Source organism: Drosophila persimilis, unplaced genomic scaffold (assembly GCF_003286085.1).
Source record: "Drosophila persimilis strain 14011-0111.01,24,50 unplaced genomic scaffold, DperRS2 tig00000191-arrow-pilon, whole genome shotgun sequence".
Classification (NCBI taxonomy): Eukaryota; Metazoa; Arthropoda; class Insecta; order Diptera; family Drosophilidae; genus Drosophila; species Drosophila persimilis.
In genome coordinates, this window is record NW_020825298.1 from 6,618,862 (window position 1) to 6,641,668 (window position 22,807).

The 22,807-nt window shown below is 44.5% G+C and overlaps 3 protein-coding genes across 3 annotated transcripts; all 3 read right to left on the reverse strand.

Moving 5' to 3' along the window:
- Nucleotides 1–165: 165 nt before the first annotated feature.
- Nucleotides 166–17,237, reverse strand: LOC6589505 (myosin-IA). Its single transcript, XM_002015065.2, has 9 exons — nt 16,284–17,237; nt 5,758–6,060; nt 4,594–4,813; nt 3,010–3,235; nt 2,566–2,949; nt 2,425–2,504; nt 962–2,365; nt 739–896; nt 166–679 (listed from the first exon to the last, which is right to left on the reverse strand). Exons 1-9 carry the CDS (start codon nt 16,370–16,372, stop codon nt 511–513), a joined length of 3,033 nt encoding a protein of 1,010 aa, XP_002015101.1. The 5' UTR covers nt 16,373–17,237; the 3' UTR covers nt 166–510.
- A 320-nt stretch (nt 17,238–17,557) lies between these two features.
- Nucleotides 17,558–19,625, reverse strand: LOC6588938. The gene is made up of 4 exons (XM_026988246.1): nt 19,515–19,625; nt 19,084–19,441; nt 18,631–19,032; nt 17,558–18,563 (listed from the first exon to the last, which is right to left on the reverse strand). The coding sequence occupies exons 1-4, from the start codon at nt 19,623–19,625 to the stop codon at nt 17,725–17,727; spliced, it is 1,710 nt and encodes a 569-aa protein (XP_026844047.1). The 3' UTR covers nt 17,558–17,724.
- Nucleotides 19,626–20,515: 890 nt separating this feature from the next.
- On the reverse strand, nt 20,516–22,595 carry LOC6588937. The gene has a single exon (XM_026988725.1). The coding sequence runs from the start codon at nt 22,591–22,593 to the stop codon at nt 20,539–20,541; it is 2,055 nt and encodes a 684-aa protein (XP_026844526.1). The 5' UTR covers nt 22,594–22,595; the 3' UTR covers nt 20,516–20,538.
- Between the last annotated feature and the right edge of the window lie 212 nt (nt 22,596–22,807).

The following is a 22,807-nucleotide window of genomic DNA, read 5'->3' on the forward strand; positions in this document are numbered from 1 at the left end:
TTATACTCGTATTGTAATGGCACACATTGTTTTTTGTGGATTTCGTATTAAGTACAAACTTATTGAATTCGTTGAATACATATTCATTTATTTATTAATTTTATCATTATATAGTTTCTTTTTTTTGTAGAGTGCCTGATCATCTTTTAAAAAAAATGCGTAAAGTACTTTTAATACTTTTAATTTGTTGTCTGCCAGCTCAACAGGCAGGTCGACCGATCTCTCACATTGATTGTGGTAAATAAATATCTCCTTAAAACATACGTAATAGAAAAATATACAAAATTACATGCATCTTCAAAACAAAGACGGATACACGACGGATACACGACGAATGACTAACTAGAAAACGTTTTTACAACTACAATTGGGGGTTAGCAGAAGGCACAAGTTATACACAGAGTGATGAGGGTTAGTGGAAAAGGTCTTTAGGAGGAGGCTTTAAGTAGATTAAGATTAGGTGTGTTGCAAATGTACAATAAGGATGGAGTCATCTCTCTCGCTTTCCATTCAGACGCAGTACGATGAGGGAACCTCGAAGATGATACTGCCAGCGGAATGACGGAAATTTGGGTTCTCCACATGGGCCACTCCCTCGACTACAATGTTGCGTGGCTTGTCGCCCAGGCGGCAGGCAATATTACTGCTGACATTCACGCGGAGTTCCGTGCCAGTTAAGCTGTAAGAAATTTACACATTTAGATATGGATGATGGGCACTCTGTGATGGAATACATACTCATGATACTTCTTGCAAACTATGCCCACCAGCTCACCAATACGGTCTTCCTTCAGAGTTGAAGTCTCGCCCTGGAGGGAAAAGACCAAATCGTTGTTCTTTGGTGAGTGGAAGACAATGAGCTGGTCCCGTCCAGGCGTAACACTGATCGACGTCAACTGTTTAGACAAAAGTTCAGAAGTTAAAATTGGATAACGATAGACTTTGGATGCCCAATACTCACTTCACGGATAGCGATGGAGCGTTGGAGATCACGGAACTTCTTTTTAATGCCATCCAGCTTGCAAATGTTGGAGTCCGTGACGATGAAGGCACGGTCCGCCTGCTTGTTGTGTCGGTTGAACTTCTTCACAAAGCCGGAGAAGAGCACCTGGCGGAAGGAGTCGCCTCCGCCGTGGTTCTTCATGTTGCGCACATTGGTGGTGTACGAATCGTAGCCGCTGTTGTCCTGCGAGTTGGACAGATAGTCGCCCAGCCATCTCCGTTGCTGGCCCCAGTAGGGTCGTCTGCCCGCCAAGGCGGTGGCGGCGACGATCTGCAGCCGCAGCTGGGGCCATTCACTGCGGGGATACTTGCGTAGGATCATGTAAGCACGCCAAAAATCGAAGATACGATGCAGTTTTGATTCCGCCTTGCGGCCGGCTAACGGCGGATGGGGCCATTGAACGCTCTTGCCATAGTCCCGCATCTGCTTGGCGTTGCGGAAGCGATTGGCCAGCTCCTGGACGTAGCTGCGCAGCTTGTAGGTCTTGTAGGCCCTCATTATGGCCATGGCTGCCTTCATCTTCTTGTAGTTCCGCCGGGCAATCCAGCCACGCACCTGCTTCTGCAGCAGCGTCACAATGTGCGGTATCATATCGTTCCTCTGCTGTTCCAGGGCAAAGAGCGTCTTGGGCGAGCGTATGAAGATCTTGGTGTGGCCGTATTTGACGTCCTGGGCGAAACCCTTCTCCTCGATCAGAACTCGAACGCCATCACGGTCGCTACCGGCCCTGAAATTGGGCCACGTGTACTGGGAGATCATCTTATAGCGCAGCAGGAACTTATCGTAGCGCTGGCGATGCACAAAGCCGGCGCGACGCACGCGAACGTTCTCGAGGAGACCCAAGTAGCGCACTTGATGCTGGATTCGCTCCTCGTCGAAAACTGTCGAGCTCTTAATGTCATTGGGCTTGACGCAGCGGACATAGAAGGGTTCCTTCTTTAGCAATGTAACCACCAGATCGGCCATGGATCGCTGGAAGAGTGTTCCCGCGGTGAGGGGTCGCTTTGTGGTCTTCTTGATGTCCTGCGCTCCCTCGGGCCACATCTCGCTGAGGTTCGAGTCCTTGGAGTTGTGCAGCAGACGCTTGAAGTCCTGGTACAGTGTGTCCTTGTTCTTTTCGATGAATCCATTGATGTTGTAGATCACATCACCCGCGTAATGGGTGATGCGGAAGTCCTCGCGATGCTTCAGCTCCTTGTCCGTGGGCTTCAGCTGTCGGCTGGTGTAGTGCGGATGCTTGCTCAGGTTCTTGTCCATGGCCCCCAGCAGGGTGTCGTCGGTCACATTGCCCACGCTCAGACAGGCCTCGTCCATGATGGCGATAATGCCCTTGTGCGGTTGCTCGACCAGATCGCAAATGATCTGAAAAGTAATGGATATCTCTTTAGTTTAAGGGTTTCTTTGAGGTTTCTCGAGCGTACCTTGTTGTTGAAGTAGTCAATGTTTGTCCACTCGATGCCCTCGCGCTGGTACTCCTCCTGCTCCTGCTTCAGCACCAGTTCTGAAAGAGAATACATGGCTTAATCAGCATGAATCAAGGATAGAAAGCTTTCCACACTCACCAATGAACAGCTGCTGCAGCTTCTCGTTGCAGTAGTTAATGCAGAACTGCTCGAAACTGTTCGAGTCGAAGATCTCAAAGCCATAGATATCCAGGACGCCAATGACAGAGTTGTGCCGCGCCTGGGTCTTGCTGCCGCGGAAGAGAATCGCCCGATTGATGCGCGAAATGATCCAGGTGAAGAGGCGATCATAGATGGCCTTGGCCAAAGCATCCTTTCCGTACTCTGCCTGTGTGGCATTGTGATCCTTCTGCATGACATTGCCACCGGCGGCAATGACGCGCTTGGTCAACGCAGTCGACAGCTCCGATTCGGTGACCTGGAGCAGCTTGGCCGTGGACTGCAGATGCTGCTTGTTGCTGATCACCAGCTCATCCTCAATGGCTGTGGAAGTACCGAGAAGTCAATGCAAATTCATCCAACTACAACTCTCTTTGAACTCACTTTGGAACTCCACATTTCCCAAGTGAAGAACTGCGGCCACTGTGCGCCAAATGGTGTGCACCTCATCCGCTGAGAAGCCCAGGGTCTTGAAGGCATTGCAGGTGCCCTTGTAGTCGGACTTCTCCGTCAGTATATCCATGCTGCCTTGGTTCAAATAGTGATATTTGCCCGTCTCCTTCTGCAGCTCGTATTGACGCAGCTCATTGTCGTTGGCTCCACGCAAAAGCTGTAATGGAAACCAAACCAAATTGGGGGCATTAGTTCAGCCAGTCCACTATACGTAGAGCACAAATTATTCAGTTCCATGCCTGTGACCATATCTATATCGCAAGTATTTAGCACAGCAGACAATTAGTAGACGTGCTATCCATTATTAAATTTCCGTTTACCAATTTATATGTTGCGGTATCCCAAAGAATATCTGTGCTCAGATAGTACTGTACAAAACTTGACTCACTTCAACATAACTTTGGCACTCGTTACTCGTTGCTATCTCAGTGTCTCACGAATAACTGGGAAACTCCAGGAACTATCTTTAGCTCTTCAGTCATAAATATCTCCAGCCGAAAACACACACAGTTTATGATCGATGCAGACTAAGTGCTACATTTCCTACAGTATTTACTTTGTTGACTCAGATTGATTAAGAATTAGCACTTGATTGTGGTGTTAATTGAGCAATTGATCAATTTGCAATTAAATAATCTAGCTGGATACTGGCAATCGCATAGCTCTATCAATCAACACCTCTACAGAATTAATGGATCTGAACAATGGGAGTGCATTATACTCGTAAATCCGTTTATTGGAGGTGCGTCTGTTTTTCTTGCTTTGTGGATAAGTCTGGGGGTATGGCTATGTTATCATTTCGATGATATCATCAATCCGCGTATGCCAAGCCAAAGACCAGGGACAGTTGGGCAATTGAACTAAATTACCAGCTGTCAGTATGTGTAATTGAATTAATAGTCTGCTCTTTAATCTTGTTCGTAAGAGAGATAATTAGTCGAGGAATATGTTTTTCGCATAGAACAGTGCTCAAAATTTACTTCAGCGGGCATTCCACAAGTTTGATACACATGTATATATTTTTTCATGGCCATGGGGGCTTATCAAGGGCGAAATTACCCCGAAATATATATGACAAAATGTTCTGTTTTTTTTATAATTGTGATATCAGTTTCAGTGTCTGTATCACAACTTACTCATCAAACGGAAATGAGTTTGAAAAATAGAGAATGTATATATGTGGGCTAGAGAATGGTATGGATTGTCCATAAAGCTGTCTCAAATTGCTTTCGCATTCAAGTTAAATGTCCATAAATGTCTAACACACCCTAGCACACATCAACTGCCTACCCATCCGAGGAGAATAGAATACAATGTTCCAACAACCTGACAGCACCCACCCCGTGCACAGCAATTGACGCCCCATCGCCCTGCCTTTCGTCACCTTGCGGCAGGCGGCACGCGTCACGCTGACTCACTTGAGTAAATATTGCCCACCCACATCGCTCTGACCACCAGCTCTCCTCTCGGGAGGGAGAGGTAGAGTGTGGAGTGTGGAGTGTGGATACTACTCACCTGATAGAAACTGTGGAAGTTCCGCTCGCCGGGCTGTTGCTGCACCACACGCGACTTCTCCAGCAGGTAGTTGGTGATGATGCCACCCACCGGATCCGCCTTGTAGTCGAACTCAATGTCCATGTATTTGCCAAATCGACTCGAGTTGTCGTTGCGGTTCGTCTTCGCATTGCCGAAGGTCTCCAATATCGAATTGCTCTGGATGAGCACGTTCTTGACCCTGCAACGGAATGGGGAATGTGGAAGGAGCATATTAAAAAATGGCATGGAATCATTAAAAGCGCCATTAAATCGTAGGAGAATGCTCTTTTAAATGCCTCTTAAAACGATTCTTTCGTTCCCAGTCCCGCCCGAGTTGTAATTTAGTAATGGCACTCGCCCTAATCCCCTCTAAATGTCGTTTTAAATTTCACTTGTGCCACTAAAAATTGGCAATTTCGTTGGTTATTACTATTATGTTGGGCTTGGCTGGCCCGTTGCGGTGGTCTTTTGTCTTTGGGCTTTATGGAGCACCTTAAACAACACCCAAGTGATAAAAGTCGCTCAGACAGAGTGGTTGACTGGTTCGGGCAATTAGTGGTGCAATTAATTCGGTAACTTAAGCTTAAGTCTGTCAATGATGTCATCGGAGGGTCCCGGGTCCCGGGTCACGCGATGACTCTCTTCGGTCACGTGTGTGTGCTGTTTATCTGGGGAATGTTGCCAATACCGCCCGGGCTTTGCCTAATTAGAAATTGCCCGGCCTTCATGCACTCCCCAATGAAAATTCCACTTGCAATTTGCATGCAATACAATGGAGAAATAGAGATAGTGTTCCTTTTAAGTTTGTATTCAGATATCGGGCTGGGCTGGGGTACGGGTAGGTCTACGTCCATGGGTTCCCACTGTCTCTAGTTCGCAGTATTGTGATGCCTCTGAGGGCACATTCTCACAGCAAGTCTGAGGTTCGAGTGGAGTAAATTGAAAGACTGCTACAATTTATGGTGTACTCTTTGAAAACTCTCCTTGGGAATTAATGAACTACTTCTTGAGTATGAAAATACGAGTATTTTAGATATAATACCTCTTTACGGTAAGATCAAATGGTGTTCTCTCTCAACTCATCTATTTTGTGGTGATCTCCAATAGAGTATTCCTTGTTGGATCTCTCAGTTGCTTACTCACCTTTCGATTTCATTCTGTCCCTGGGTATTGGTCACCGCCGCTATGTACTTCATGATGATCTTCGAGGCCTCCGTCTTGCCGGCACCCGACTCGCCGGAGATCAGTATGCAGGTGTCCTGGTGGCGCTGCTTGAGCACCCTGTAGGCGGCGTCCGCGATGGCGAACACATGGGGAGCATTCTCGAACAGCTCGCGGCCCTTGTACTTGCGAATGGTCTCCGGCCCGTAGATGTTCATCTGTCTGTAGGGATTCATCGAGACGCACACCTCCCCGATGTATGTGTAGATGGAGCCAACCTGGAATCTGAAGAGAGACAGAGAGATCGATAGGTTGCTCATTAGTTAATGCAATGTTTGGAAATACATTTCATTTATGAAATGGACTTGGTATTAGCTTAAAAAAATGGCTGGTCTGTGGATGTGGGAGCTGCCACCCGTGGTTGGCGCCTGTGGATTCCGATTCGAATACGGTTCTCCCAACAGCCGTGGAGATTTGGGGCTCTCCGGTAATCTCATGGGGTGCGCCGTATAATCAAATTGATTGCAGTCGATGATGTGGATGTGGATCAAATTTTGATCATTTCTTTTCGCCTTTTGATTGACTGAAATGGGCGCACGGCTGTGTGGGTGGGTGTGGGTGCATTTATTTTGTATGCAGTTTGTAAGGCGCCAAAAGATTGAGTCTACAGCTCTGTTGTGTTGATCAGATGATGAACTGAATGCTCGCTAAGTGGGTCAATTTGGGGGGATGGGGTTGGATGGGTGAGTTTGGAGAATGGGCATAGAGTGCCCGTTCGATCTGTCGAAATGTTTCGGAATGCACTAGTTCTGTTTTTAGAATAGTATTGTCATGGAAAACCAATACAAGCCGCAAAATACAAGGAATAAAGAAATAGTAATGTATAGAAATTTCCTAAAGGCAATCGAGGCAGTATTCAAAGGACTTTCAAATCTATAGGAATGGGAATAAACCAAGAGAAATTCGAATGAAATCTTAATGAGCTGTGGAAAAGTCATTGTTAGCTGTATAAAACTGAATTCAATCTACTCAGGCACTTTATATTCAGAAACTAACCTTATCTTTTAAAAAGGTTTTTCGGAAATCCTGATCAAAGCTAAGCAAACCAATTGAACTAAGATAGTGCCCTCATATTCATATAGTTACTAACTCACAAGTACTACAATCTTACTACATAATCCAACCAATTATCAGAAAACACTGTAAAGATAGTGCTGAAGTCTAGGGAAAATGTAGTACTCAGTCCTACAGATCAATAACTATTGTAATCTTATCAAAACACGTCGAATTGTACGGAAGATAGGCAACTTTCAAATGAACTTAAACATTAATCTTGAAGGAGAGCCTGTTCAAACCACGCAAAGCAAATATTTCCATTGAAGTCGAAGAATTCACAGCTGATAAAAAAGCTGATAATCAAAAGTGGGACAGAAAAGAAGTAACTTAGCATAGATTAGATATTGCTTAAATGTGAACCAAGACAGGGGCAACACAGTACCATTATTCAATCAGTGAAAATGTTGCCTCAGTAAAACATGTAATTAGCAATAAGGAAACCCCTGGAGCCCTGCAGTTAGATGCAAATTGTGTGCCAAAACTACACCCCGAGGCAAGGCATTTGCCCAGTGGGGTCTTGGCTAATACTGGCCCAAAAATAATGGTTTCTCTATGGCGATTACCCCAGAAGAGCCGCATAACCGGTGGTCTGTGCAACAGGTATTACAAAACCACAAAGCCCCGCCCCGCTCCACCAAGCCCACAAAAAGAAGCAGACAAAGACACGGAGAAATTGATAAAAAAAAAACAAAACCAAGCCAGCAAAACAGCCAACAGTTTTGTTAGCCCAAAAGAAAACTAGAAAAATTATTAAGACAATACACACTTAATACGCGGCGCATTTGTTTGTATTTATGTTTTTGTTTCTGTTTTTGTTTTTGCTTTTGCGTTTGCTTTTCGGATGTGTTTGGCCCGCTGGATGGGCCCAGAAGTCGGGCAACACATGTTTTTACTTAAGTTTTCACTGTTTATTTATAGACGGGGGCTGGCTTTTCAGCTTTCTGTTTCGTTTTCTATATCTGTGTCTGTCTGTCTGTCTGCTGTCTGTCGGCTGCTCTTTCTGTTACTCTAGCCACCTCGCCACGAACATTTGGGTCAGAAATGTGACAGGCGACAAACGGCAAAATGCCCTGCGGGCGGGATACCGATAATAATAGCGCTGAACTAGTGAACTCCAGGCAGCAGGTCCGAGAAAGCGTTTAGTGCGCTTGTTAACTTTTAAGAACACCCCAAGGGGGTCACCCTCATCATCATCATCAACGCCAGCATTATATACGAGTGGGTCTCAGGTCTCAGGTCTCAGCAGGGAAAAGGGCAAGCAGCAAGCCTCTTAGCTTACAAAAAATACTCTCCATTCGCAGTCGTGTGTGATTTCTATGATTTCCCATTGACTCTTTTGGTGGCGAGTACAAGTATGTTCTGTCTCACATTGACACCTTGTCTGTCAGGTGTGTGTGTGTGTGTGTGTGTGTGTGATGGGGGAGTGATGGGGCAATGTGTGGGTGTGGGTGTGAGGAACGCCCACGTGGCACATGATTGACATACAGTCAAAAATTTTTAGGTGGCCTGCATGACTTTCCACTTGCCTTCTGTGTAGGCGGGCCCCAGCCCAATGAGGCATTAGAAATTATTTCGAGCTGGACTCTGTACAGTCACTGTTGACCAGGTTGGTTTGAAACATTGAGAGATTTAATGAGATCATTGTACAGGTAGTTGAGCGCTGGAGAAGGTTTTGAAATTCCTTAAGGAATGATTGAAGGAAAGTGTTAGGTAGCGGCAGCGGACTTTCGTATGCTCATAAGATAGGGGTCCTGCCAAGGCCTTCATTATAAGGTCTCACCATAAGCAACGTTTAAGCATCCCTTAGTTCATCAACATTCAAATAAATTTGTATAATTTACAATCTGAGCACAGTAATCGTTTGTCATAATACCGGCTAAGAAGCACTTTTATCGTATGCTTATTTGAGATGGATCTTTATAACAAAAACTACATTGATTCTGGAATTAAATATATATAAATTGCTTCCATTTAGAGCTGTTCAGTATATGGAATTACAGCTACATAGAGCCCCCCTTAAGGGGGATAAAGTCTGAGTCATGGCATAAGTTCCTCCAAAACGCGAGCCTCATAGCAATGCTCCTTTAATGCTGCTTTTAATCGGCTTAGCTCTTTCGTTTTATCCATATGGCAGAACTTGCTTTCCAGAAATATTCATATACATAATATATATAAATTATTTCTGTTCTTCTTGGGGCTTTCCCCCCCTGCTGCTGCTGCTGCTTTGAGCCCAAACATAATCATACATAAAATACTCGTACATTGTTTTATGATTCCCGTCCCTTCGCATATTTTCATTCTTCCACGCACTTCATAAACTTGAAAACCCGACTTGACTGGGTGTTTATTCATTATAACGATTGTCGCTGGGCTTTCAGTCGAGGCGGTCGTTCATTCTTTGGCCAACAAATGACGTAACCAAGATAAAAGACCGCGAAAATACACACAAACAACGGAATCAACAGAATTCCCAGCTACTCCACAACAAAATGTAACACATTCAGCAACAATTTGTTATTCCAATATGTCTTTATTTCCCCCCTCTGTGTGTTCACACCCTCTTTTCACACTATTACGCGTATCCAGTATTATTTGCGATTTGTGAGTCATCTTTCCTGATGTTGGGAGACCTTCAATATTGCTTGAATTATTTACATTTATCAATGAACAATTTGTTGGCTTCGAATACCCAGTACTAACACGTTTAAGGCGAGTGAGTGACTCAGCCCCGTCTCTAGTCTATTAGTCGTACGGTTTTCTCAAATGCATTTTGCATGTTGTCATTAAATATTTGCAACGCATTTTCTATAGTACTCCTCCAGCTGTGAATCATCGAGTTCTGATCTGCCAAAGAAATACTAGCTACGGACCAGGCCAGAAATCCCAGAAGGCCACATACCGTTGAAAATCGATAAGTTCACATTGCACTTTTCGCATTCGTTGGGAAAAGTTTTCTGCTTTTGGGCTGACGTCATGGGTTTGGTCAACAAACTTGGCCATTAGTGGGTCAATGTTTTTATTTCGCTTTTATTTAGGGGTGGTCTTCTGTTCTCCTATCTAATTGAATTTGAGCGATTTATTGATGATTTTGATGGCAGAAGGAAATGCAAGAGACCTCGATTGGAGTATATGAATGTTTGATAGGAAGGTGATTGGATATTGGAGAATACTAAAGGTAGGTAGCATCCATTGCTATGGGGGTGTTCTCTGAGTAAGCTAAGAGATTCGTGGTGGGAGAGTGTAAGTTCTATTTAGAAAATAATGAAGGGTAAACAGCTGGGAACCATCTTGATGAATATTTTTGGTAAATAAACATTTCTCATCACACTTTTATATCCCATTTGATAGAATGTACCATGTATGTACAGAAATTGTGTCCTACTCTAACAGAAAGCTTTAAAGGGGGGAAAAAATATACAAAAATTAAGTAGACGGAAAGAAAGTTCATCCATGTGTGGATAGGTCAAAACCCCACGCTAATTTCTTGATCGGCTGCCAATAATCGCATTTATGGGAAACAGACCTGGGCCAGAAAGCTGTTCTATCTCAGGCTTCTAGCCATCGCATCCGTCAGAGGACGGAAGACACATCTGTACATCTGCGTAGCATCTCAGGGAGAACAAAGGCGGGAATAGAATTTTCAACAGAGATTTTCCCGCAAGACTTTCCATTTTCATATACGTCATGTTCTGGCTTCTGGCTTCTGGCTCTTCGTTTGTGTTTTTCTCCTCAATTTGCGCAATGCACAATTGCAGCTTGCGATGCTTTCAAATTAACTTCAATTTACACCCGAAAGGAAAACGCAGACGCAAATCAATTAACAGGAGCGGAACGGACGGACGGACGGACGGACGGGCGGACGAACGGACGGGCGGACGGGGTCTAGGCAGAGGAGTCGGGCCATGGGCGCTAGAACTTGATAAAGAATTGTGTAAACGAAATGCAGATGCTTCTGTAAGGGTCGCTCCTCTCCATCTTCTATCCTCCATCCTCCATCCTCCGACTGATCCCAGTAAAAGTTATTGCAATGCGAATGACAAACATTGCCTGGGCTCTGGATAAACAAACAGAGCGATAGAGAGGCGTCGTCTAGACGGGTTCTCAGGTCGTTCCGTGTGTGTCTGCCACAGTCTCCGCCTCTGCTTTTCCTCTGCTTTCCCTGCCCAGATCTACAGTTTTTGCGGTTTTTCTCTCCCATTAACGATTCGCACATTACGGAACAGAGATCTACGTGGCAATCAAATCGAGCCGGTGCCGGTCGGTGCCGTTATGTAAATGATTTGATTTCCGTTTCGGTATCAGAACTGCTTATCACACCAGCAATTGACTCGTTTGATAGCCGCTTATCAGTGCAGTCCGACAGGGGGCTAGGCGGCGGCAACGTGCGGGGAGGGGGGGGGGATCTAGATTCTAGAAATGTTTACCGCGAGTCAGATGAAAGACTCCACTACAATGCACTCCACTCCACTCCATTCCCTTTGAACTGCCTTCAACTGCAAAGACAATGCCGTTGAAGTTTCCCCCACTTTGATTTCACTTCCACTGCTGTACAAATAAACAGAGAATCGAGAGAATCGAGGGAATCGCTGATTGCAATCGGAAATCGGAAAAGCCGTCTTGAAGTATTGAATGGCTTTCTGCTCCAAGAAAAACTATAATACTGCCAGTACAAATAAGCAGTGCCAATTGTTTACCTTTACGTAGAAATGGAATTTATAATAAATTCCCATCAAAAAGTGAACAAATAAACATTTTTTATATCCAATTTTGGGGTATTGACTGTGTGTGTGTGTTTCGAGGGGGAAACATAATCCCCTAGAAGGTCTTCAAGTTACCAGCAATTGCATAACCGAAAGCTGGCCGCTTATCACCTTGGCGATAAGCACCACACTGCCCATGTCCAATCCCGAACGTGGGCCAGTCAATAATAGCCAAGAGACCAGCCAAGGTTTCATTTTCTGCGACTATTTCTGGCGCTTCGAACAGAGTACGAGTACGAGTACGAGTACTAATATGTATGCAATCTTATCGGCTAACAAATAAATAAATAAATATACTAAACGGTGCCTCTAAGGAATGCTATGCCACACCAAGGTGTACCACCATATGTACCCACATAGGAGTATTATAAAAACAAATTGGGATTTTTTCTTCTCTGATAAATACTATCAATTCTGGCTGAGCGATAAGATTCGCCCAAGCTCTGCTAGAGAGCTCTCAAGAGCTGCCTTTTGAACACTTTATTCCAGTAGAGTGACACCAACATTTGAGCGCCATAAAAGACTCATAAATTAGTGTTTTATTTCTTTGGGGTCTCGGAGTTTCTGTTTGCCCACAAAACCCCTCTCCGATTGGCACTCAAACAACACAAGATTTTTGTTTTCAGTGCACTTTTATTGTCGTCTGGGGAATACTAAAATCGAAGCCTTGACAAGTCCAAAAATTAAGTAGAATAAAATAAAATAATTGGAAACATATAGGAGGCGCGACGAAAAAAGCATTCAAAATGAAATTGAAATGCAGTTTGCTGTTTGCATTGAGAGTCGGGGACGGGGACGTCACTTTAATGATTCATTCGATGCCTGGCCTGAATCTGTATCTGTATCTCTATCTCTATCTGTAGATGTACATGTTTCCTCACTTGATAAGACAATGGCCAGACAATCTATGAAGTGTGTAAATAGTGGAGGGCTCTGGGTGCAGAAGCACTTGAAGATCACAAGAACTGAGGATGGAGAACTAGAATTGATTTGTGGGTGGAAATAAATATATTTCAGGAGTGCTTTTTATGGACCTAACTCTTTCGTTGTCAACAAGTTAAAAGACCAGAAATCTCTGGTAAATTTATAAACTAAAAGATCTAGAGAGGAACGAACCCGAACCTTTTCTCAAGTCAATGCATTATCGTCATCGGGATGTATAAAGTTCAGGAACCCCCCTTTAATTGAGTGTTCCTAAGAGATCTGCCTGCCCTGCCCACATATTTGTATTTTTGGCTCGTTAAAAATGTACACTGATCACCTCGTAAATAGCATTTTCCTCGTTGTCATGCAGATCATTTAATAAAACCCCGAAATAATATCATAGATTCATAGCCGTAATAAATGTTTTTCTTTTTCCCAGTTCAACGGCAGTTCATGGGAAATCCATGAGCGAGCACAAGCCGTAAACAGAAGCCCCGAAAATGATCTACAGGTCCATAGACGGAGAATATAGGCCAAATAAATGCGTAAACAAAACAAAACCAGACAATGAAAACTAAACTTATCAGCCGAGGTACTAGTACTTGAGTGTACTTACGAATGAGAGCAGCTGAGGGGTCAAAGGGCAATCAATCAGGGATTTTATGGGACTCTTTTGGGGCCTCCCGTGAGGAGGACACTTGACTGAATGGCAGTCATAAAAGAACTCCTTGGGCCGCGACTCCGAACTCGGCTATGAACTTGGCCAGATCAAACAATCCCCTCAGTTCGGAAAAGAGGAAGCCTTTTCTTAGGTTTTCGGGTAACTCAAACAAGTTTTCTTCACAGCACACATTCTTTGTTGCTTTTTTGTGGGTGAGTCTTGGCCAAACTGACGCCATCAACCGGTTTGTATTTTTGGCTACGCCATGGCATTTTTTTCCTGCCTTTTTCTGTTATTTGTTGACTCCGCGACTCGAGAGTATCTGCAAGATACACAGAGAGCGAGTGACTCAGAGCCAGAGCTACGATCCAAAGCAAAAGCGAGAGCCTTTTAATAAAAATATTTTTTATTTTGAAAATAAAATATGCTGCTATCGGGGATGTTTTTGGGGTGCCAAAAGAAATAAAGCAGAAAAGAGAAGAGTCCGTCTCTGTGCCAAGTCCCCAAGCCAACACATGATGTCATTGCCAACAAACTACTACAGAAAATCCAAGAAAAAAATGCACGAAAGAAAAACAATTCGACGAGTCGAAGTTTGAATACTCTATGCAGTTCGAAGAGCATTGAAGTGGATCAATTTTTGGCTGAGGCCTAGGTTGATTCGCCTAGTTCATTAGTTCATAGATCCTGATGCTCTCTTCTGTGGATACCAAACGTTTGCACAAGTCTATAACACCCTCTGCTCTCGCAAAGAGTATCTTCATCCAAAAGTAAACCAAATAAAATGCAGTTATTTCCCATTCGGCCAACGGAATGAAAGTGAGTTTTGTTTTACTGAATTTAATTGCATTTTCTTCAGATTTTCGCTATTTTTTCAATTACTTGTTTCGATTTTCTTTATGGAGCTTTTGGCTCGTTTTTGACCCTCAATTTGGTTGGGGTTTTCCTCGACTTCAGACTCTGTTGCACGGGTATCGCATTGTATCACTTCTTCCGGGTTTCCTGATAAATATTTATTAATGCACAGCAAATTGATGCGTGTTGTGTTATGTCTTTCGATTATGATACCATGTTATGAGAGAAGAAAATCGTGATTATGCAATTAATCCAATTTCGAGCAAAACAATTTCTGTTGTTGTTTGCGATGCTTCGATAAGCGGTCTTATGATCCACATAATTGGGTTAACATCTTTCGGAGAGTAATCTGCTGTTAATTATAGTTTTCATTTCGGTTGTGCAATCGAAACAGTTCCAGTGAGCCATCCATCCATCCATCAATCATTTGGGAATGATCTCAGTGATTCAATATCATCCACTCATCGTTTCATTCAATAACAGTCAGTGCTGCCACAGCTGCCTATGCAATTAATTTCCTTTTTCTATGCCGATTCCATCTGACAGCTCCTCCACTCAAGGCGAGCATTTGGCTTTTTTGGCTTATCAATTTCGGCGATTCGTAATTGTGATATATCGTCGTCTGAGTGTGTGCTTAGTAATTAAATATATATGTATACTCTATAGTACGATGGATGAATCACTGCCCAAATACTGGGATTTCGGATGGAAGCCCAGCCATTCGTAATGGAGTGATGAAGAACTCATTATCATATGAGTTAATGTAGAAGTCAAAGCGAAACAACATAAATATTTCCACAATTTTGTAGACCCATTGCTAATCAGAAAGATAAATATGTGGACTCGACAATGTAGCGAGAACTTCCACGATAGTGATCGTTTTTACATGAAACTTAGCGAGGCATGCAATGCAACGACCCGTGGCAGTCCGGGGAGACGCGAAGCGACACCCCACACACACACACACACACACCGACAGACAGATACTTTTCAAAGGAAGCACATGCAACAAGTTGTTGACACACGCCGCATGAAATGACATACTGGTCCGTGTGCTGCTGTGTGTACTGCTGTGTGTGGGCTGTGGAGGTAAAGGAACTACACATAATGGGCCCTGCACTGACAGTAACTACCAAAACATACTAACTGGAACCAACCACAGTGCTGGCCACACAAATATTGACACTCGGAATGGCAGGCCGCAGGTGGGATGGGGCTGGGGTAGGGATTGGTGGGTAGCAGATACACATGTATCTATAAAACGTGTTTGTTTCTATGTGCATAGTTTATTGGATTACAATTTTATTGAATCTATTTGTAGTTTATTGTTTCATTTGTTTGATTTGTTGTAATTTTATAGATTGTCAGACAACGAAGTGAACTTTGGTTGCACTTAGATCCGTAGTTACTTCCATTCTGGTGCGATTGTTTCGAAAAGAGTATTGGATGAGTTTCGGTGTGTGTTTCTTAAGCATAACTTGATTTTGCTTGAATTTTTGTACTATAAAATCTTTATAGATGCTCACGGAATGCGATTTCAATCATTTGACATCTACTATGCATATTATATCGTTTCGTTACCACCTTGACAGCGTGAGTAAGCCCGAAAACAGGAAAAATTTAAATTGAATTTAGATAGTATAAGGAAGTGCTCTTTTATTTATATCGAAATGAAATGATTCCCCTTCCAAGATGTTCCTCATCTACCAAGTATCTTCCACCATTTCCATTTCCCTCTTAAATTGTATAAATGGCCCGCTAATGAATGTGCAAAAAACGAAAGTCATTCCGTCAACACTCCAGTCACTCACTCACAAAAAAAGAGTAAAGTTAAACACTCTAAATGAGCATGCAAATGGGTCCATTGAGCGCGCTCTCAAGTAGAACCAAGCCGACACATTGGGCCACAAGCCTGAGCCCAAGCCAGGCACGGGGTCAGACAGAGCCGGCAGCCGGCAGAGTTTAATTGAAAAGCCGATAAAAGAAATCAAGTTTAATCGAGTTGGAAAAGCCAAGAACCGCAACCGGTTGGGAGCCCGCCCGTGCCCCCGCCAGTGGCAGTGGCAGTGGCAGTGGCAGTGGCAATGGAGCAAAACAGAAGCCTTGAACTAGACCAAGAGAACAAACCAAGTGGAAGCGGGGAGGGCGAGGAGTGGAATATAAGTGGAATAAATATGGGTTTGCTGACTTACCGCTTACGCAAGTTGTCCATGAACTTCTCCATGGACACATGATCCAGTAGGACAAAGTCCTGTACGCCCACTTCTCGTTGCATTGCCATATTTGCTTCTCCTTCTACTTCTTACTCTTCCTTTTCCTTTTCCTTTTCCTTGTTTTGTTTTCTTTTGCCCGGTGAGAGCGGGAGAGCGAGTTACGTTACCAATTGCCTGCCGGCTGCAAGGGCACAGACTCAGGTAAATATACAGTAAGAGTCAGATGGGATGGTTGCTCGCAGAAGAAGATCAAGAAAATTGAATATTTCGGGGTAAGAATCAGCGTTCACTTCTGCTTTTGTTTTGCTTGATGGTTCGTCTCTCTCCCTTCTCCCTTCTCTCACTCTCTTTTCTCTCGCCTCGTGTGTTGCCTTGTGTTTCGCGTCTCGTTCTGAATTTTAATTATAAAAAATATATATATTTTTTCGTTTTATGTTTTATGGGACTTCGTTTCTGTTTCTGGTTCTGCTGATTCCGTCGTTTAAGTTTTGCTGTGACAACACTCAATTAATAAAGAATATTTTTGGCTCGATCCAGCACTACCAATTGGAATGGATCAGTTATGGATTGACATCTGATTTAACACACTAAAATGCCGCAAATTTCGCGTCGCTGTCCGGAATAAACATTTATAATAACGATGATGTTGGCTCGGCGCGGGAGACCTCTTTGGCGGCGATATTGCAGAACCCGCGAGCTAATAAATAAATATATACATATATAAATATATATATGTATGTGTATTTGCCAGCTGGTTTCGGTTTTAGCGCTGGCGAAAAGCACGACACGGCACAGACGACAGACGACTGACGACGAAAGACGAACAGCACAACAAATGGGAAACAAGCGCGCCAATCAACCTGCCTCGGCGAGAATTTAAAAAGTGGGCTGTTTGATAGGTAATATCAATATGGGATTTGTTTGTCGATATCAACGGAACTACTTTTCTGAAGTTAGACTCCACATTACTTCGTTGTTTACTTGTCCGCGGGCCCGATGAAACTGTAAAATGGGGAGGCAAGCCCGTGGCTTTCAAATGTCCGATACAATTCGGGCTCGATACAATCTATCGCACTTTTATATCGATACACTAAAAATTTATGTCGAATTTTCGAACTTGGTGCCGTGTGTTAGAAGAGTACAACTAGTGAAGTCTTGAGTTTTGATTTGGCGCGTTGCTTTCGAATACCGTGCCTATTATAAGACTTTTTTAAGAATTTAACCAAAGAAATAAGCGTGGCAATGAGGCTTAGTCGTGACGTAATCATTTTTATTGTTTTGTTGTTTAAGGCATGTTGCCTTAATTATGATGTTCATTCCTCTTCTACTTGATGTTCCCCTTCTTAACGGCTTTCCTTTTGTGCTGCAGCACTTGTAGTTGGACGATCAGTGGCCTCTCCAGTGACAGATCTCGAGTTTATTAGCTTATTAGTTTATTAGATCTTTTGATCCTGACACAACATTTGCGAACAGTAGGTTTGGATTGTTGTTCTGCTTTAGCTTTCTCCTGTGCCGCCTTACTTCTTGTCTTCATCCCTATGGTAGATGGTGTCTCACTTTTACTACCTTTAGGTTTTACCTTTGGCTTATCCTCCGTTGATATTTTACGCTTCCTAGATCCTGCCACCCTTTGTTTTCCCACAGCACTAGTAGTCTTTTCCTTCCCTACAGCGATTTCTTTTTCAGTTGCATCTTTCGGATCCTTTTCGATTGTTTTTGAGTATGTTAATTGCCCGCGTGGTTCATTTGGAACGTACTGATCCTCTGTTTCGAGTTCGATTCTCTTCTTGACTTTGGATTGCGACGCAGAATCGAGCTCTGCACTAGTCGACGCCTTGTAACTAACCGACGATTCCTTGACCAGCAATTCCGGGGTTCTCTCCTTGTCAGCTGACCCTTTAGCCTCTTTTGCAGTAAGCGAATTGCAAGCAAAACGGACGATCTTCTTTCTATGTCCGGCTGGCTGGACTCTGGGGGACTCGTCTGAAAAGCGTCGTGGATATGTTCCTCTTGTAGTACTTGGAGGTGACAGCGATCCGGATTTGCGGCTACGCAAGACTTCGGGTAATTTCGGTAAACGCCAGGATTTGTTGCTGTGTGGAAAGACGGATTCTATTCGGGAAACCTTAGCATTATGGTATTCGTCCATAATAATGCAAGGTTCAACGAACTTAATTTGGGGCTTGTTTGGATCATCGGGCGGTTGTGGAGGGCCTTTAGCCATTTCATTCAGCATCTCCATGATAAGGGTATCCAGAGCTGTTATTAAATAGGGAATGAATCAAATTTTTCTGATCTTAATTGTGCAAAGATCTTCTTATCTCACCTTCTGCGTCTTTGGAAGGGGAAGCTTTGGGTTCTGTATCATTATTTTCAACTGCAATGTTCTCTTCATTTTCTTGAGTGTTCTTTGCTTGCTTGCTCCTCGGGGGTAATCCCTGCGTGGCTGTCATATCTGGATTGCCTTCATTGTTGCTGAGATCTGCAGTACATTCAGCAGTGTACAACCACTTTTGATTCGGTGAAGGAAATGGCTGAGTGGCTATGAAATCCTCAGGGCTCTTACTAGAACTGGGCTGTTCAGAAGAGTTGGGTTCAATTGGAAACAACTGAGTGGCAATGAAATTCTGATTATCGTCCTCCTCTTCGAGGTGAGTTGCTGTTGGCGTTTCCATGTGGTCCATAAACTGCGTTAAATCGTTGCTTTCCATGTCGGTTGCACCGATATCTAAGTGGATAAATCTAAATGACAATACATATATGAATAGGTTCTACATACCCAGTACATCTCCAACATCTAAAATCATAGATAAATCAAAGTCGTCTAATTCATTCTCATCGAAATAATTGAGTTGCATTTCAGAGACGAAGTCGCTGTCAATTGTTGTGTCTACGGATGTGTCCATGCCGGATTCGTCGATTCCGCTGCTATCATGGTGCTGAATAGGTTCCATCACTTGCACTTCGGCCTCCACATTACCGAAGCGCAACTTCACCTTTCCATCGATGGCATCCTTTTGGCTGATGTCCGCGTTGATTTTCTCCAAGCCATTCACGAATACTTTTCCCTGCAGAGCATTCACGCGAAGGACGCCAGCTAGATAGACTGTTGCCACAGCATGAAACAGCTCCATGGACTGGGGCACACAAGTTTAAAACAACGAAACGTTTGCATCTTTGGGGTAGAGCTATAAATTTGGCTGTACTTACTTCATCGTCAACACAGAACTCATATGACTTCTTGCGCCCAATGCGGTAGACATTACCGAGCTTCAGCAGGACGGCCGGCTCCCCGTTGAAGCTTATACTTACAGCTGCCATCCCAAATTTGCAAATTTCTCACAATTTTTTAAAAATTTTCTTTTATTGTTTCGAATCAGACCTGAGTCTATACTTAAAGTAAAGTCAGAACGTACTGAAGTACAAGTATTGTGCCCAGCAGAAGAAAACTACTCTGACAGTATGGTCGTAGGCCACTAGACTTAGCATTTTATTTACTTTTCCGATTAATGCTTAATAATTTTCAAAATACACAATGTATGTGCACATTTACCTGTCTGACCTTTGCGAAAGTGAAACCCGTAGTGTGCCCAAGTATGTACTCGCCGAAAACCAAATTTTCTTTACTTTAGGTTAGGTTAGGTTCAGGCGGTAGCCTGGGGGAGTGATGAAACCCTCCCAAGCTCACTTGGACCTGTAGAAGGTCCGTTGTGGTGCCGCATGGGCGTGTGCCCCTTCCCAGTGCCTAAAAACCGTGGAGAAACAGGCTGTTGCAAATTAAGGGCAGTCCCATCCGGAGGCTTGGATGAATCTGGACAAGGTCCCCGGTTTGATTTCGACCAGGTCCGAAATGTCTGTGAGGAAAGCAGCCCCGAGAAAACGAAGACGACGATTTCCAAGGGCCGGGCAGTGGCAGAAGAAGTGGGGGACCGATTCCTCCTCTTCCCCGTCGCGACAACTCCTGCAGAAGTCGTTATGAGGGATTGACAGTCTAGAGGCATGAGTGCCAATCTGCCAGTGTCCCGTAATGGCTCGAGTAACTGCAGAGCACTGTGCTCTGCTGAGCCTATACAGCTCGGCTTTCTTTACTTTAAAAAGAATTTTTAATAGAACTTAATGCTGAAGCTATATGTGAATATTCAAAAGCATTTAATAACGCATTTTATTGCAAAATGCATCAGACTTTAAACCATTCTGACACTCCAAGGAATAGAAAAAGGTTAAGGACGAGAGTTCAATGGGGCTCTATCTTTACCAGATGCCTGCTTTGATTGTGGATCAGGATATATAGCTTTAGCAACATTTTGTCCGCCTCCTCAATGGACATGGCATACACATAGACCCTCCCATGGTCATGCAACTGTGCCACCACGCCCGGTAAATCGCTGCTCACATAATACACGTACTCCGATCCGACATTATCGCGACTCGTCTGGGCGGACAGCACAAAACATTCGGCGAACAGCTTCAGTTTGATTTGAAAGCCAAAATGAGCGCTGGAACGCATGCGCAGGTACAGCAGATTGTGGGCTGGCTCCGCCTTGAAGTGGGAGACATGCAGTAGGGGAGAGAGGAGTTTATTCTGGACTTCTATCAGATCTTTCTTGTCGTCGCGACAGCCGTTTATGATGGTCACAGTGCCATTCGGCCAGAGCCACGATATCCGACTGTGCTCCGAGTTTCGGTTGTGGTTCTCGAACTTTTGCAGGACATTTATGGCATTGTCGTACTCGACTCTTGAGAGCTTCTTGGCCGCCGACTTGAGATGGATCGGCTGGTTCAAGTGCAACGTACAGAACGTTTTCGAATACTTCAACTCGATCCGCAGGGTCAGCGTTTCCAAATTCTTGATATTTTTTTTGGCCATTATCTTCACTTTGAGCAACGGCCGGGAGCGGACTGTCGGCAGTTTTGTGTCCAGCTTGCGGCACAGATTTGGACGCGAGCTCTTACCAAATCTCTGGACCCATTTGCTGCGCAATCTTTTGGCCTGCGGGTCGCGATACTCGCATGCGGTCTCCTCACAAATATCCTCGAAAACGTCCAGCATCGAGCGGTAGCTCCGTTGCCAGGCGTTTTCTTGCAAGGTCGATGGATGACCGATGCCAGGCAGGCGCTGATTCTGCTGATCCTTTTCGATTTCATCCTCGAAATCAATATCAACAGGTTTTCGGTCTTTCCAGAGAAGGGACTTGTACTGGGAGGTAAGGATTTGGCTAGTCTGAAGGATCCATTGTTGGCACTCGGCCTTATCCTGTGGCTTGGGCTGCACATTGCCAATGCATATGGGTTCCCGCTCCTCTGCCACGTGCAAGTACTCCTTATTGGGAACTGGAACCGGAACTGACACTTCTTGCTGTAGGTGCGGAAGGTCCTCAGGCATAGCCACTTCTATGCATAGGCCTGAAATCAATGGCTGCGATTTTTGTGGGATCTCATCCTGCAGGGCAATGGATGTTCTTGGAATGTCATTTAGCAGGGCCAGTGATGTCGATTTCCCAGGCATGTAATCCTGCAGGGAAATGTCTTGTTCCACTTCAAGCGGCACGTCCATATCGGGCGCCGCGATGCGGTATTCCATATCTTCTGAAATTTCTGGATCCTGGTCAGCGGGCGGTGTGAGCTGCAAAGTGTCATTCACAGGACGAGGATTTTCCGTTGGAGTGAACATATTAAGGATCTCGTCGATCTCCGTAGTGTCGTTAATTTTCTGGCTTTTGAATCTGAGCGACTTAAGAAGTTTTATCGAATGCAAGCCACGGGATACCTTAGGGATGATCCGATGTATCAAAGGACTCTGACTCTCACTCTGGCTCGGTTTCATGGCTCGTTTTTGCTCCTCTTGGAAGAGAAAGTCGACAGCCAGAGCATTTTCATGTGCGCATGGCTCCAGTCTGGACCTTTTCGATGGCCTCGGTGTGGGTGGTGGTGTGGGTGGATTATCATAGCGCCATTTTGGGCAAGGGGATGTGGGACAGGGCATTCTGCAGTTGAAGGGCCAAGTGTTTGGATCCAGCAGACCCGCCTCAAAGTCCTTTTCCATCTGACTGAGTTCCTCAGACGTTGGGATACGACTAAACAGATATCCGGGCGGCTCTTGTGGATCTGCTGCTGGGATCTCTGGGACAGCTGCTGGTACTTCTTGGTTTCCGGCGACTGCTTCTGGGATCTCTGGGTTTCCTGTATCTGCTTCAGGCATTTGAGGGGCCTCTGAGATAGGGCTTACACATGGTAAAGGACAATATTCATCCAACAGCATCTGCAGATATTCCAGCTCTGGCTCCAGCATGGGTGCGATGACCTTCGGTTTCGGGATGTACCTTCGAAAGCCGGCAGGCAACTTGAGCGAAGATTGAAAGCCTCTTTTCTTGAGCTCTCTGCCCCAAGCAAATGAGTCAAAGATCTCAGCGACCCTGACGACCCCGGCCTTCTTGTTGGCCACAAACTTGGCCATGAAATTGACTTCGGGCGTGGAGATGGTGGGTGGCATGGGACCATGGCGT